The following is a 15581-nucleotide window of genomic DNA, read 5'->3' on the forward strand; positions in this document are numbered from 1 at the left end:
ACAACCCTCTTTGGCAATGATTGTTGAGCCTTAAGTGTGGAAGTTGTATTATCTCTATTTTTATTTTCTGTTTTTTAATCCCTTTTGTTTTTTATTTGTCTGTTTTCTTTTCTTTTGCAATTACTTTTCTATCATTACAATAGCTCTGTAAAGGTGATTATGACAAATACATGAACACCCATAGTCATATGCCTGTATTTCCCTGAACTAGATGAAGAAATAAACTCCAAAACAAAGGGAAACAGTATTGGTCCACACCTTCTTAGATCATCAGCTTCAGGTTGCTGCTGAGTTTCTTTTGATTTTTACTCATTTTGTTTTGATGAGCTCCACTGAATGAGTCATCCTTCTGTCTAAGCCAACACAATAGATATTAGCCGATAAATATTCCAAAGCTAAGAGTAAGTGACTTAGAGGAACTCTTTTAGCTACAACCTCTCTCTTTCACACTCATCAGGCAAAAATGCCAGTGTCAATATCTCTTATGCAGGTCCATCTTCAAGCTCAGCGAAGGCTGTGTCGATCAACCTGGCAGGTTGCCTTGGGAATTATACAACTGCAGCACTAAAACCACAACCAATGGTGAGTTAATTCTGATGCCTTGTGTATAATACAATTCTACATTCCCTATTCTTTTTGGTTAAGAATAAGACTATCCCAAAAGAATAGAATAGGCCAAGGTTTATCCTGCCACTCCCTGTGGATCTGAAGATTAAAAGTCAACACCTTTGAAACTAGTTCCTATTATGAACCATTACTTGATCTCACCAGCCAAAATTTCAGCTCCACCTCCCTTTCTGTATTGAGCTCATTGTAAGCATGCAGGAAGTCACTTTCAGACTGAATACAGTTTTCCCAATGCCACTCCCTTGATTCATTTTCAAGTTCTCTTGCGACAGGTGTAACCAATAACAGCAGTAAATGTATGTTAGTATAGCAAGATATCAATCAAACAGTTTGTGTTAAATAAGCACCCATTTGATAAAAAAAAAAACCTATTGATAAATACTTTACTAATTCAAAGACGTAGGAGTTGAACTGCCTTATAGGAGAAATTGTTGTAAATGAAAATAGAAGATAGTTGTCCAAATTCTAGAGGCTGAGACAGGAGGATAACTGTTAATTCAAAGACAGTATTTCCACTCATTTGTCCAATATGACTTCTCAATGTCTTTTAAGTTGAAATCATTATCCAAGTAAAATAGAAATACTATGTTCGTGAAGGTAGCATTGAAAGAATCATCTGAAATAGATAAAAAGTAGAAAACACTCAAAACATTCCACGTTAGAAAAAATTTAATGATGAATACACTCAAGGTATTGCAATTCATCTTTTATAACATAGACATTATATTGTCAGTAGCTGTAAATTGTAGGTACTATTTGTTGAGTTTGAATTGTATTAAAACAAGTTAGGAATATAAGATACTCTATCTAAGAATTAGGAATCAGAATACTATCATGTAATGACATTAAAATACAATATAAATTTTTATGCTACGATACTATTCAAATGTGTTGAAGAGATCTATAAATGAATAATTTGAAGTTAGCATGTAAATGAAAATTTTAGGTAATATGTTTAATTTTTAAAATGTATTTTATTCATTTAAGTCAAAAGCCTAAGTGTAGAATCAGGCATAAGGTCTAAAGACGAGTTTATGAAGAGTAAGGGAACCACTTAGTCCTGGCAATGTTCTCTAAATTGTACACTCTGTGTTAAAAACTGTTACTAAATCACTTGTTAGATTGAAGCCCTGTGGTAAATGCATTGGCCATTGCCTACCAATTACGAATAAGACAAAGTCAAAAGCCTTGTCTAAGAACCTCTTCAGCTTTCCATACCTCATGAACACATAGAAAGTCAGGGAGGAGTACGTTTTGTTTTTGTCTTTTTCTTGTTTAGTACTAACGACTGAACCTAGTACCTCATGCACACGAAGTAAGTATTCTACCAGTGACTTATACCCTAGACCAGCTTTTCCCCCTCAAATCACACAATTAGTTACTGAAAAGGCTAAGGCCTGAATTCAAATTTTAATAGCAGTCTGATTATATTCTATTTCCATTCTTCAGCATTCATTATTTCCTAGAAAGTAATCCCAGTGTAGCCATTCGACTTGACCAACATATTAGACAGAAATGCCTTTTCCATACTATTCTTGCCTCTGTATTTTCTCAGGTTCTGCTCCTGCCTACAAGAACTACTTCTAATCTTCCATTCTTCCCCTAATTCTCCACTCATGCACACTCTCCTTTTCCACTGATTATCTTCTAGTATCATTGGGCTAAGATGTTTTTTTCAGAAGACAAGAATTAGAATAAGAGTAGGTATGTTTTAATTTCAAGGTTTATGCTCACTTATCCCATAACCATGTGTCCTGTCTGCTCGAGCCTTTCTCTGTATCTCTGTTTTACACATTAAGAGGGAAAAATATCTTATCATATAGAAAAGCATATTCAGGGGGGGGTGCCTGTCAATGCATGGGAAGTATTTTCTGCTAACTCTTGGTTTTCTGTACTGAGGAGTGAACTTATGATAAGAAGCAGAAGTGGTGCATCCTGTAGAATAAAGACAACTGTGACAAGCAGTGGCCACAGGATTGTGAAAATACCTGCCACCTGTAGTCCTGTTTATTGATAACTTACCAGGATAAATGGAATTGTTTCTGATTTGTGAGGTTTCCCGGTCTCTGATTCTGGTCCACAAGTCATACTATTGGTTCAAGTTGTTTCTTTCAGACTTGTTTTACGAGTTAGGATTTAATTACATGGGATTTCCTCCTTTGGCTTCAGGAACACACAGCACGAAAGAGTCACTCAGTTGAGTGAGAATCTCAAAGCAACTGGACACACAGAAGAAAGGACCTTGCCATTATTCAGGAGTGAGATGTTTAGGTAAGATCAGCTTTTGCCTCTGTAGCTTTCTTTACAAGTTTTGCTGTGTCTTAAAGCATGGGAAGTACATAAATGTTTAAGAAATTTAGGTTATATAAAGCAATTACAGTCACTTCTCTGAAAACTTTAGTGTAACTGTTGGAGATTGTTTAAGTAACATGACTGGTTTTGTTTAGGTAACATTCTTGGTTGTTTCTCTGTTGGGGGGACTTTTTTCAAACCAAATAAATAAGCCTAAGAAAATGAAGTACTGTTACTACATTCTCTTTAAAGAAGAAAGTATTTTATTTGTCAAGTTTCATTTTTCAAAAACTGAACTGTGATTATTAAAACATAGTCAGTAAAAAAAAAAGCTTGCTCTGTTGTTTGAGAACTTTTTGAAAATTAAATGTTTTCATTTCTACTGGTGTCATCACCTGCTATTAAATGTGACATGAATCCTAAGGTTCTTTCTAAGAAAGCAAAGGCAAGATTTCTCTTTATTTTGTGCAATAATGCTATTTCTATTTTTAGTAAGTATTGTTGCTACTTAAGAAAACTGTCATTGCTTCAATTTTCCTTTTGGTTGATGAAAACTTATTTTCATAAACTTTTACACGTAAAGCAAATCATCTCACAACCTACCTTCTGACATTACTTAATTGACAAACTTAGTTAATGAACTTAATACCAAGTTAACAACTTAGTTAACATAATGAAAATCATTGCATGAATGTATATATTGTACATATGGCTTTTCTATCAGCGTTGGAGAAAAGACCCTACCTGGAAGGCTATCCTAAAAGAGGATCAGTTAAGGCAAGAATACTGTTTAGGTGTAAGTGCAGTGGAGTTTTGCTAATTTCAGAACACCAGAAATAGAAGAATTAAAAATCAAACCATATTTAATAACAAAACTCATGTATGATTAAATCTATCTGAGTATACCTATAGACAAGTGGGAAATAGGTAGCAGCCTATTTCTCAAACTTAAAAATAAATTGTTTCACATTTCTCTTGAAATTTTGGTTTCCAAAGATTGTACTTTTGACGACATTTTATTTGTTAAACAAGCTGTATCTACTGTAATCATTTTTTCTTTTTTATTAACATGAAATTTCTACAATCAATAATTATGTAAAATTGATGAAATTCTGAAATTTTAGAAAGCATACTTTGGAAAGTACATTCCATCAGCCTGAGTAAAGTTTAGAACTTCCAGGGTATAGGGTTGGGGAAAGTATTCAAATGGCCTAGGGACTTCTTTTATTAAATTCCAAATGCCCAATTCTTCCAAATTCTCTTAGAGATCAGGGCATCAAGTAAGGTGGACAAATGGAACAGATTTTTATCTTTTTATACTTTCATATACTTTTATTTTTGTACTTTTAAAATAATTCTATGAAATTTTTACCTAAATTTAGATGTATCTTCAGGTAGTTATGAAATATTTCTGTTTGACAATGGGCTTTCTTGGCAGATTTGTTTGCTCTCCTATACAAATTACACTCTCAGATTTCATCCAAGCTGCCATCTCCTGAAGGCTGCACACATGATTTGTCCCTGTCTTTGTTCATGTTCTTGTCTCTGAGGGCAGAAATCCTCATACAGGCCCTAGAACTTAAACAGCTATTTTATAAAATAATTGCTATTTGTTTAAGTTCTGTGGTTTTCCAGAATTTCATAGATCTACCCAGAGTATTCATACCCACCAGATAAGCATAAAAAATCACAATATAAAGATGAAGTTTAGAAAACAGGATGAAGGTTTAGAAATCGATAATCAGAGCAGAGTTTATAGAAAGATTTAAAGTAAATAAGCATCCGATGGACAGACAAGTCTTGGCAGAACCCATTCTTTCCTAATAAACCATATTTCCATTTTTCTTCTCTTTTGTTACTATTTATGATACAATGAGCTGAATAAGGAGACATGACAAAGTTAATCAGATGACTTACATTCTAATAAGATCCTGAAAGAACATGAGATAAATTGAAAATAGAATGCCTCAGGACCCCCAAAATGTGTTTTGTATCTTATCTATTGTTTCCACTCTGCTTTCTGAATTGTTGTTTTGGCTTGCAACATCCATGCTTAAACCTATGAATCATTAGGCAGAGGGTATATTGATGTATGAAAATTAAGCAGATAGGCACCAATATGTCTGTGTAATCATGGAGCCTATCTAATGTTGGGATGGGATGGGGAAGTGGTGATGTCATTATGAGACACAGAAACATCATCTCCGATTCAGTATCCAGGATTACATATCTCATAGCAAATTATTTCATGTCTGTTGTAAATTTGACCACCAGAAACCACTCCCAAGGTAGTTCTTTAAAATTTCATTTTTTTTAACCTGGAACTTAAGTTGCTCTGTAACCCATAAAGTCTGTGGTTGGTTCCTCTAGAGTAAATCTGTTTAACTTTCACATTTTAAGGAATTGTGACAAACAAGCATCATCCTCTGCTGGAATACCTATCATCAGTATAAAGACATACAGAACTAACTTCAATTTAAAAAAAAAATCCTTCTCTCCTCCAACATTTCTGTTTTGAACAAATCTCATAGTTCTCATCTCATCCCCTTAGTAGCAAAAATCTCCAAAAATTTTTATAGATATATGCATCTATCTTAATTTCTTTCTATCATTATTTTTGCTTTTTAGTATTTGTTATGAAAGATATCATTTTGAACTATAACACATATAATGTCGAATTAAAGATGAGCACACACAATGATAATGTACTAATAGTATATATCAAAAACCTAGAAAGGCATTTGAACATTTTTTTTAGGATAGGAGAATGATTCAAAGAAACAATACCTCAGAAAGGCTACATAATAGCAATATAATTGTCACTGTTTGGCTTACTTAAAAAGTAACAAAACGTTTATTGTATATTATTCATGAATAATGCAAGTATGCAATGGTCTTACAAACAAAAAAGACATTAAGTCTATTATACATGGTTCACTACAGGGTGGGAACAAGAAGCCAGACTGAATGAAACAACAAAGAAATTTTACCTGTAATATCTTATTTCTTTCATGAAAAAAAAAAGCTAAAGTGGCAAGATGTTAGTGGTTTTCTGTTCTGAATGCTGGTACAAGACACTTATTATGTAGTTATGTCTTGGGTTAGATAATAAATGAATTTACTTATATTGAATTCTTTTAAAATTAGAAAAGATTAAATAATTAATAATTTTAATGTGCAAAATAATGTTTCTCAAAGACATGGACATTTTGAAAAATGAATGTATGTGTATTCAAATATTTATTTAAAAAATCTTTTGGTCACTTCTACAAATATACCATGTCCTCCAGCTTCCTCTCTTCACCTTCCCCTGCTGTCTGTGGATGCTAACTTAATGCCCTTCATTTTCTTCATGGTTTTCCACCATTGGGGGCATATCCATAAAAACATAAGTTCTATCTGCATGCAATGCATAAAATGTGATAAAAAATTGTCTTGCAAAGTCTGTAATAGTGTATCCATGGTCATTGTTATAAGGATTACATTGTATATGTGTCCTACAACTGATGTGTCCACTCTGAGCATTCCTGAACAGGTTCTGTGGTACAAATGCATGTGAGTTCTTTCAGGGCATATTTGTGCAAGTTAATTATCTGTGACACCGCCTGTATGCTTCCATTTGCAAATTCTTTTATCCCATTACAAATGATTTCTCATTAACATACTTCTAAAATAGCTCTTTGTTATTTTTTCATGATCATCTACTTTGCAAGGTATGATATCAATCTTCATGTATATCTTACTTATAATCCCTCCAGAGCAGTTCATTACCGCCTCCGTATGTGATGTCCATTGAGTTTCTAAATTAGTTAATTTAGTCCATTAGTTTCTTTCTGATCCTACTAATCCACATCATTTCTCATTGTCCTGTCTTCCAAATTCAGAGTGCTTTGGAGGACTAGTTCTTCTCTTCCCTAGTTATACTTTCTGTGTGGCACTGTCCTGTGGTTTTTATACTGTGTAAACTGGTAGTCTTGAAGGCAATTAGTGGTCTGTGGAACCATAATCATTTCTTGAAAAGCAAAATAGGTTTTTTTTATTAAAAGTAAGTTTTAGTGCATTTGGCAAAAAATCCATACTTAACTGTCTTATATAATGACCCCTTTGTAGTATTTGTCTTATTATTTGCTATATTATACTTTATATACTCATCAGTTGAACGTAAGTCTGTTCTTTTGAGTACCTACTTCATTTGAGAAACAGTTAGATACTAGATATACATAAGTATAATGTAAAGACCTAAGCCCTGTTCTTGCATTATTTATTGGAAGAATAATCACTAAAAAATTAAATACCACTGTCCTATTCTAATTATAGTAATGTCACAAGAAAAAAAATAAGGGCTTTGATAAGTTAAGATTAATAGAAGCAACTGTGAAACATGCATTGTGGAAGTTTCAGCAATACGAGGCAGTATTTACCAAAAATGCCAATCCTAATAACTAAAATATTAGTGACCGAGAATTTTTATTTTAATTTTTGTTAGTAAGAAGATGCTAAAATGTGTATTGTCATGAAAATTATATCAATTTACATATTTGTGGAAAACTTTCCTGAAGAAGAGTTATTTAAGCAGAAACTTACATGCATACAGAAGAGATTTCACTGTTCTCTTCAGGTAATATTAAGGATTTGGGGTTATATCCAAAGAGAAATATAAAACTAGCAAAGATTTGTGAATCGGGACGTTATTCTGCTAGTGTTAGCATATGTGGTGGTTTGAAATTAAATGACTCCCAAAGAGAGTGACACTATTAGAAAGTGTGGTCATGTTGGAGGAAGTGTGTCACTGTGCAGGTGGGCTTTGAGGTCTCCTATGCTCAAGCTACACCAGTGAGATAGTTCACTTCCTGAAGCCTTCAGATCAAGATGCAACTCCTTCTCCATTCTTGGCTCCTTCTCCAGCCCATGTCAGTCTGCACACTGCCATGCCCCACCATGATGATAATGGACTAAACCTCTGAAACTATAAGCCACCCAATTAAATGTTTTCCTTTATAAGAGTTGCCATGGCCATGGTGTCTCTTCACAGCAATAGACACCTGGACCAAGACAGTATACACAGAGAACTCTGATTCCCTGTAGAGAAGATCCTTGTTTAATGACTCTCTTGGTGAATGGAGCCCAGCTGAAGGCTGATTCAGTATTCAAGAAAATGACAAAGGGTGAATGTGGTGGGAGTGGAAGTAAAACTGTAACTAGAAAGTGAATGAGTAGGGCGAATCAGTCTGGACATCAACCTGAAGCCAAGGGTGAGAGGAATCTCGCATTTGACTATCAGAGTCTCCACATGAGTAACTTGGTTGATATTGGTATCATTCAGTAAGAAAAAAATTTGAGGAAATGTTTATTTTGAAGAGGGGAAGAGAAGGTTGTGAGAGTTAGAAAGAATATGTTGAATACTTCATCTTGGAAATACTGAATGCCAAATGCCAAGTGGAGATGTGTGACGGTTACGGTTGGACATTACAGTTAAAAAATTATGGCTAGGTCAGTCTTTTGTAAAATACAACCTTTGGTTATCCTTATCTATCTGAATCCTGTTTGTAGATTTTTTTGAGCAGCACAATCAGATTGTATGAAAGTGGGTGGATGCTTAAGAGGAGAATTTGCAGTTTCCAAGATCCTTCTGCTCTTATACACATGATTGGCTTTTAAAACTGTCTGAATTAGATCAACTAGAGAAAAATAAAAATAGCATGAAACAACACTAAGTAAGTAAAGATGAAGCAACTAGCAAAGGGTATTTAAAAGATTCAGAAAGAAATAGAAGGAGAAAGAAGAGGGTATTTTAGAGAACGACAGCTTTGTGAACCTTTCATTCTCAGTCTACGCTGAACAGCAGAGTGCAAAGGACTCTCATGAAGAGAGGAGCACAGAGTCGACTTCAGTTTCGGATTTCTAAGGCTGTTTGAATATGGTGTCCCTATGATACCTCTTTTTCCATTCACTATTAGAAAATGTGGCATAAAGGCAGAGTGGATGAGTCTTTGCCTCCATCACAGACTCACTTAGTAAAAATACAGATTGAGGTGGTAGAAAACAAACCAGCCAGTCCTGCATTTGTTGTTGTTGTTGTTTGGCTTTTTGTTTTAATATCCTAAACCCTACTACAGGGCCAACCAAGAACCAAATACTGTCTACTTTAGTTTCTTAGCAAAATTGTAACTCCTTTATCTTTATATAACTTGAGGTTCAGCCTCATTGTCTCTACTTGACAGATAAGGAAATTAAAAGGTTACAGACTTCCTACATTCACAGAACAGGTAAATGACAAAAGCTGCATGTGAATCTAGTTAGCTCAGACTCAGTCTAGGTTCTTAAGTACTGTAATTACCTTCCTCCAGCCCCGATCAAGCTTACAGTCTAGTACAGGACAGTTGAAGAGAGGGAAAGACTAGTAACTGGCATGTGAGCAGACAGACAGACATGTTTTCCTTGTTTAATTAGCATACAAAGTTGGAATTATAAATAAAATACGTTTCAGCGGATTCTTCTCCCTCACTCTTATTATATGCTCCTGTTGGAACTGTAGTGTTGACAAAGCTGGGGAGCCTGTCCTAGAGATGAAAGCATCTACTTCATAGAAAGGTCATGGAACTGAGGAAGTTCCTTCAATGCAAAGGAATGAAGTGAGAAACAAATACGATTTTCATCAGAAACCTCAGAAATTCTTTGTTTAAATGATGAGGAAGAAAAATGAAACCCATAAAAGTGATTCTCTATGTGCCAAGCAGATGTACTGATCATAGTTTTTCACCAAGACCCCATGAAAACTGCTTCCCAGGATAAAGGAACATCACACAGCATCTCTCATAAGCGCCGAGAAAGGACACCTTTTGCAAAGGCCTCAGAACCTTTGCTGCATAAACCATGGGATTCTGCTCATTTTGTTATGAACAGAATCTTCATGAGAAAATGATCCAGAGAAGCCCAGTTCTTTCCTCTGCTTCTGGAAACAATACAAGATGATGCTTAAAAATCCATTCATGAAAGTAAATATTACTCAAAAGCATTTGAAATAGCTAATCTTAGGCATGGTCGATGATTCACTATAAGTGACCATTTAGTTCTGTCTATGAGAACAGTGGCCACCTACTGGATAGAATAATTAAACAAAATTAACCATGACAAATACAAATGGGAATTCCTCCATTTATCTCCCCCCCTAAGTTATATGTACTAAGTATTGGTCAGATGTTCTGTAAGAATGGTGCCAATACATTTCTACCATCTCCCTTGATGTATTATACCCAATATATTTTAAAATATTATGTGTACTTCAAGCTCTTTGTCCATGAATTTTCATAACTAAAACTTATACATGTAATGATCTATTTTTTTCTGCATTCATAGCATTTCACTTACCACCTCTCCATTCCTGACCCCCACGTTTTTTAATGAATTTTAAGTGTCTGCAATATATCCTTATATTCAAATTAAGCAAGATTATCATTTTGACAATTATCAAGAACATCTTAATATTTAGGTCTATATATAGAAATCAAGTTAATCATTGGAGAATACACACATTTGCAGCAATATTACCATTGCCCTGTACCCATTCAGAGTACCAATTCCTCATCTCTTTGATACATATTGTAGAGACAGTAATGGATGGAAAATAATACAAATCTCATCACTATGACCTGGACATAAACACACCTTCTTTTTACCTTTGCTTTCTGTAAAAATTAAATTATGCATCGCTGTATATTAGGGTTAGCATATTTTAGTGGAGCAATAAAGTAAGACTTTGAACATTTTGTAGTTATCCAAAAGTAGAAGGTTGGCTAATGGTTGACTTTAAGAGACAGAGAACTCATGGGTATCAATAAAATTCTCTTTATTCTATTTTTGAACTTCTGTAGCCTAATGGTTTCAAAAACCGCTCTTAAAATAATGTAATACAGAGAAATATGTATATCTCAATAAAAATTAATAAAAAGAAAAATTATTTTAAAACGATTATGTTTGTATGTATAGAAGTCTGCCATTTGTTAATTAATTAAAATAAAAATTAATTGCAATGAAAAAAGCAATACTTGTACATAATTTGGAAGTTTTGTAAATAATTTGGAAATAAAGAGTCTTACATCCAGAGCCACTAACTTAAATTATGCATTTTAGCAGATAATTTAAATATACATTAAAATTTAGTAAGAGTCATTCAAAATGACAGTTTTAAAATAGCTGCCAAAGTCTCTAATATAGAAATAGAGATGTAAAGCAAGAAAAAAAAACCCTTATGTATTTAGATCTGAATAAACATGTCCTCTAAGCCAGGTGCAGTGTTTTTCTCTCCTCCCTTTGGCAAGTCAATAAGTATTTAAAGTAGAGCTTTCCTAAGCTTTAAGAACACTGTGCATGTTTAAAATGCTAGGTCCTTCTGATATAAATGTTTATGTGCTCAGATAAGCTTGAGAACAAACCTGTCTCATCAATTCAGACTCAGGAGGGAAGCAAGAAATGGAGTCGAGGAATAGTCACAGGACGGCAGCCGTTCTGCCATCAGCAGCCTGGGTGCCATTGTTTGTCTTTGATTCTCTACAGTGTTTTCTCCATTCTGGCATGTGACAGGTGAGGGAATTACGTGCACCTTTGGAGGTCTTACTGGGTTCATGAGCATTCTCTAATGAACTGTTTGTAACTCCACCCAGTAAAAGAAACTGCAAGTGAGTGGGAGGACCATTATCCTACGAGTTAAGAGCTTTACATTGTGTAAGAAGACAATCATTCCTAATCGCTGATGCTTTCACTGTTCTGTGTAACAAATTGCCCTCCCTCCCTGATTTACTATCTCTCATAGAGCTGTTACCTGCCGCCAGCTGGCATTGAGTGCTGAACTGAAGGGTTCCTGACGTTCAGTCCACCTTTGTTGTTAATTACTTACAGAAACCTTGAAATTTTTATTATTGTAATTTTCAACAATAGTTAAAAGGTAAATTTGAATAGTATTTATACGTACGTGTGTGTGTGTGTGTGTGTGTGTGTGTGTTTGCAATTCTTTGGTCTCTAATACAGCTTTGTATATGTAACTCTTACCAAAATCAAATTTCAGAAGTTTTATTCCAAAAGTATTCTATCCCAAAAGTATTCAATATATTCATTTTCAAAAGAATCATTTTGGTAAGTAAATATCACATTATGAATACTCATAATTTCCAAACAGCATTTGACAGAAGATGACATTGATATCTGTGAAGGTGAGAGAACATCTTTCTAAAAATAAAAATAAGCAGAAAATAAGACTTGTCTATTTAAAAACTAAATCCATATAGAAAGAAATACTGCTTGAGATATCTTTGGAAACAACCAAGGAACAAATCTTCAATCAAGTAGTTATTATTTGCTATGAAACTTGGCAGGCGTCATGTGTTTATCAAGGCTATACTTCCTAGAGTTCAGAAATACAATACTAACATTGTACAACAGTGCCCTCTAGAGTATATGCTTTGCTCTCTCCGACTAAGCAATCCGGACATAAGCCAGCCTGTGTCAGCTCTTTCTAAACATTAGAACAAGTTCTTTGACAACAATAGAGAAGATGAGGTCATTGCTTCTATCACATTAAGAACGCATAATAACTGCAGCGGAGGAGGTGGCTCAGTGGCTAAGCGTTTGCCAAATAAGCGTCAGCTTCAGACATCTGGTTCCCAGTGCCCAAGTGAAAGCCTGGTTGGCACAGGGGCTGACAGTATTCCACCATAGCAAGCAGAGACATGCTATGCCCAGGACAAGTGGACCAGCTAGACCAGCAAGAACTCCGAAACTTCAGGTTCCTTGAAAGACTGACTCTATATGTAAGATGTAGAGTTATAGAGAAAGTCACGCAAAGCTGGTTTTGATTTTCCATACATATGCATACACCCCAACTTATTTTCACCCATACAAGTGAGCACAAATACACATACCACACTCACATACAATGCAATGATATATATGACTTCTAGATACATCTAAATGAAATACCAGCATCTTAAAGTTCTATTTCTGTTGGCAATGTTGCTTTCAGATCACCTAAGCAAGCTTTGTTTAAAGGTACAGCCCCTTTATCATAGTAATACTATGTCCATTTGCATACAGAAGATTTGTGGTATCACCTATGGACACAAGGACCCACCGTTTATGCACCATATTCCAATCAAAAATAGCCTTCTGAGAAAAACAAATGCACATTGCAATAGAGCAATAAGAAAAAAACAGATCTTAAAATCATTAATTGACTTGTCACTGAAATAGCAAGTAGTCTTTAGATACCTTCTATGAACAAATATAAGAATGACTCTACAATAAAATATACCACATGTTGAATGAGAGGCAGCTTGGAAAACCTTATGGAGCTATGTCCGTCAATATTCTTCAGTAGTCCATAACATCTTCCCAGATAAACCATCTGCTGGGTGAGGCATAAGTCACAACATGATAGTTAGATAGACAGATAGACAGGTGACATATTTCTCCTTAGTCTAAAATATCATAAATAACAAAGTCACAAACAAGTATCTGGACATTTTTATTTCACAGATGATGCTTAAATAACTGTATCAGACTCATGGAAGACCTGCCCTTTCCTAAACAGAAACAGAGGAGGGAACAATAATTTTATTTAAAATAAGAAAACTGCACCATAACTCTGATTTCAAGAGGAAGAATTTTTATGTTTCTTTGACTAAGCCTTTCACATCCAAGGAATATCTTGTCTTCCAGTTTATTATCACCAGAAAGGGGACAGAACAATACCATGGCTCTATTGATATGCTAATATATGAATGCTACAATGGCCCCTCATCTCTGTATTATTATTATATCAAAATTCCATGGTTGGGGCTAGAAAGATAACTTGGTGTTTAAGAGAGAACTTGTTGCTCCTTTGGAGGACCCAGGTTCAGATTCCAGAGCTCTCATGGTGGTGGTTCTAGGGGATCTGATGTCCTCCTCTGACCACCACAAGCAAAACACTCACATATGTAAAATAAAACAAATTCCTCAATGAAGATGTATCCTTGATATATGTGGTATTCCTAAACCATCTTTCAATACCAGAAGTGAATTGTTCCTTAGATCTTTCTGAACCCTTCTTGAGCAGACTGAATATTACAAACCAGAGCAAGTGACCTCGCCTTTTTCTTGTGCTGTGGATGCTACACTGCATCCATCAACCATGGGTTCATGGTCTTGAAATAGAATGCATGCCTTCAATAAAATTGTTGAGCGATGAAGAGACATTTGAAGTTGATGCAGAAATCGACAATCTACAGCTGTTACTATCCGGTTAGATTTTGGAATGGATGATGAAGGAGATAAAGAACCTGTTCTTTTACCACCAGATACAATAATTCTTATGAAAATTAAAAAGGCATTCAAGTGACACAGCGCTCACAAGGATGTCCCTCCTCTTCCCCCTGGTGGTGTTGGGAACAAAGAAAAGCAGACTAGTAATATACCTATTTGGGACCCAGAAGTCATGAAAGTTGACTAAGGAACACGTTTTCAACTTATTCTGCTGCCACCTCTTTAGACATCAAAGGTTTGTGATATCACCTGCAAGACTGTTGCCAATGTGAGTGAGGAGAAAGCTCCTTAAGATATTTAAAAAACCTTAAATACTGCTGTACTGGAGAAGGAAGCCCATGCCTGGCACTGTAGGTCTAGAAGGATTGATTGTTCACCTGCGGGTCATGCTGCTGTGTTTGTAATTGTCACTGCTAGAGGACAATCGACAAACACATTTGCACATGGTTGTGGCAGCCCAGCCTGGTCCTCACTACAGACAGTTCCAGCACAGGTCAGTTCCGCAGCTGCCTTTTCCCTGCTATACATCAAAGTTTTTGTTTTATTTTTGTTGTTGTTTTACTACAAATAAAACTGAACTATGTCTTCTTGCCAAGAAGTGGATGTTAGGTCTTTCCTTCTCTCTTTAAAGCAATGTCTGCCTAGTCCGTTGTAAATAAGACCACTTATTGTAAGTATTTTGTCATAGAATTAACAAGGAATGAATCCTATCCCTTCATCAGAAACAAGAAAAGGACAAGCTGTAGTCTGAATGGGGTTCTTAGGATGTGTTCCAGTCTCTGGAGTCAGCCTACATCTCAGTTGCTGATGAGCTGATACATAGCTGGGTTCCCTTAACTGGCCTTGGAGACCTGTTTTGTCTTTGTTATCTTTATTTTTAACCTCCTCCACTTTGAATGTTGTCTAGAGATTTAGTCTGCCACCTGGTTTGTGGGGTTGTATTTTGCTTTTGCTTTTTAGAGGGGGAATGGGGATGTAACTAAACAATTTACTAGATTTTTAACTTTAAAGGACACTTCAAAAGGAGAAGAAAAAACAGAGCAATGGGATGTTGTCTTCTTAAATAAAGGCATTATTCATGAGTTAGTAGGAAATTAGAAAGCGTACCCCCGCCTTTAAGGAATGTCTAAAACAGTATAAGGAGGCACACAATGAAATAAGCAAATTGTATAGGCAGCAGTGAGCCTCGGTTCTCTGCAGAATAGTAAACTACAATTTTAAGTAGGGTGGTTACGCAGATCTTATTGAGATGTCAAATGATTACTGTCTTAAAGAAGGCAAGCGTGCTCTGGGTAAAGTGAAGGTCAAAGTCCCCAAGCTAAGCAGTGCCTAGTATGCCTACCCAGGATGCCCAGAGGGCTAAAGCA

The 15581-nt window shown here is 35.4% G+C and overlaps 1 protein-coding gene across 1 annotated transcript in view; it reads left to right on the top strand.

Annotated features, from left to right (window-relative positions):
• The first annotated feature begins 488 nt into the window (after positions 1 to 488).
• LOC125408185 (transmembrane protease serine 11D) overlaps positions 489 to 15581 on the top strand; it is a 63595-nt gene continuing 48502 nt past the window's right edge. The window contains exons 1-2 of the mRNA XM_087908933.1: positions 489 to 582; positions 2797 to 2898. Coding sequence (XP_087765059.1) covers positions 2891 to 2898 — 8 coding nt within the window. The 5' untranslated portion in view covers positions 489 to 582; positions 2797 to 2890. The remainder of the gene's footprint in view (positions 583 to 2796; positions 2899 to 15581) is intronic.

This window comes from Myodes glareolus, chromosome 8 (assembly GCF_982192425.1).
Source record: "Myodes glareolus chromosome 8, mMyoGla1.1, whole genome shotgun sequence".
Lineage (NCBI taxonomy): Eukaryota > Metazoa > Chordata > Mammalia > Rodentia > Cricetidae > Myodes > Myodes glareolus.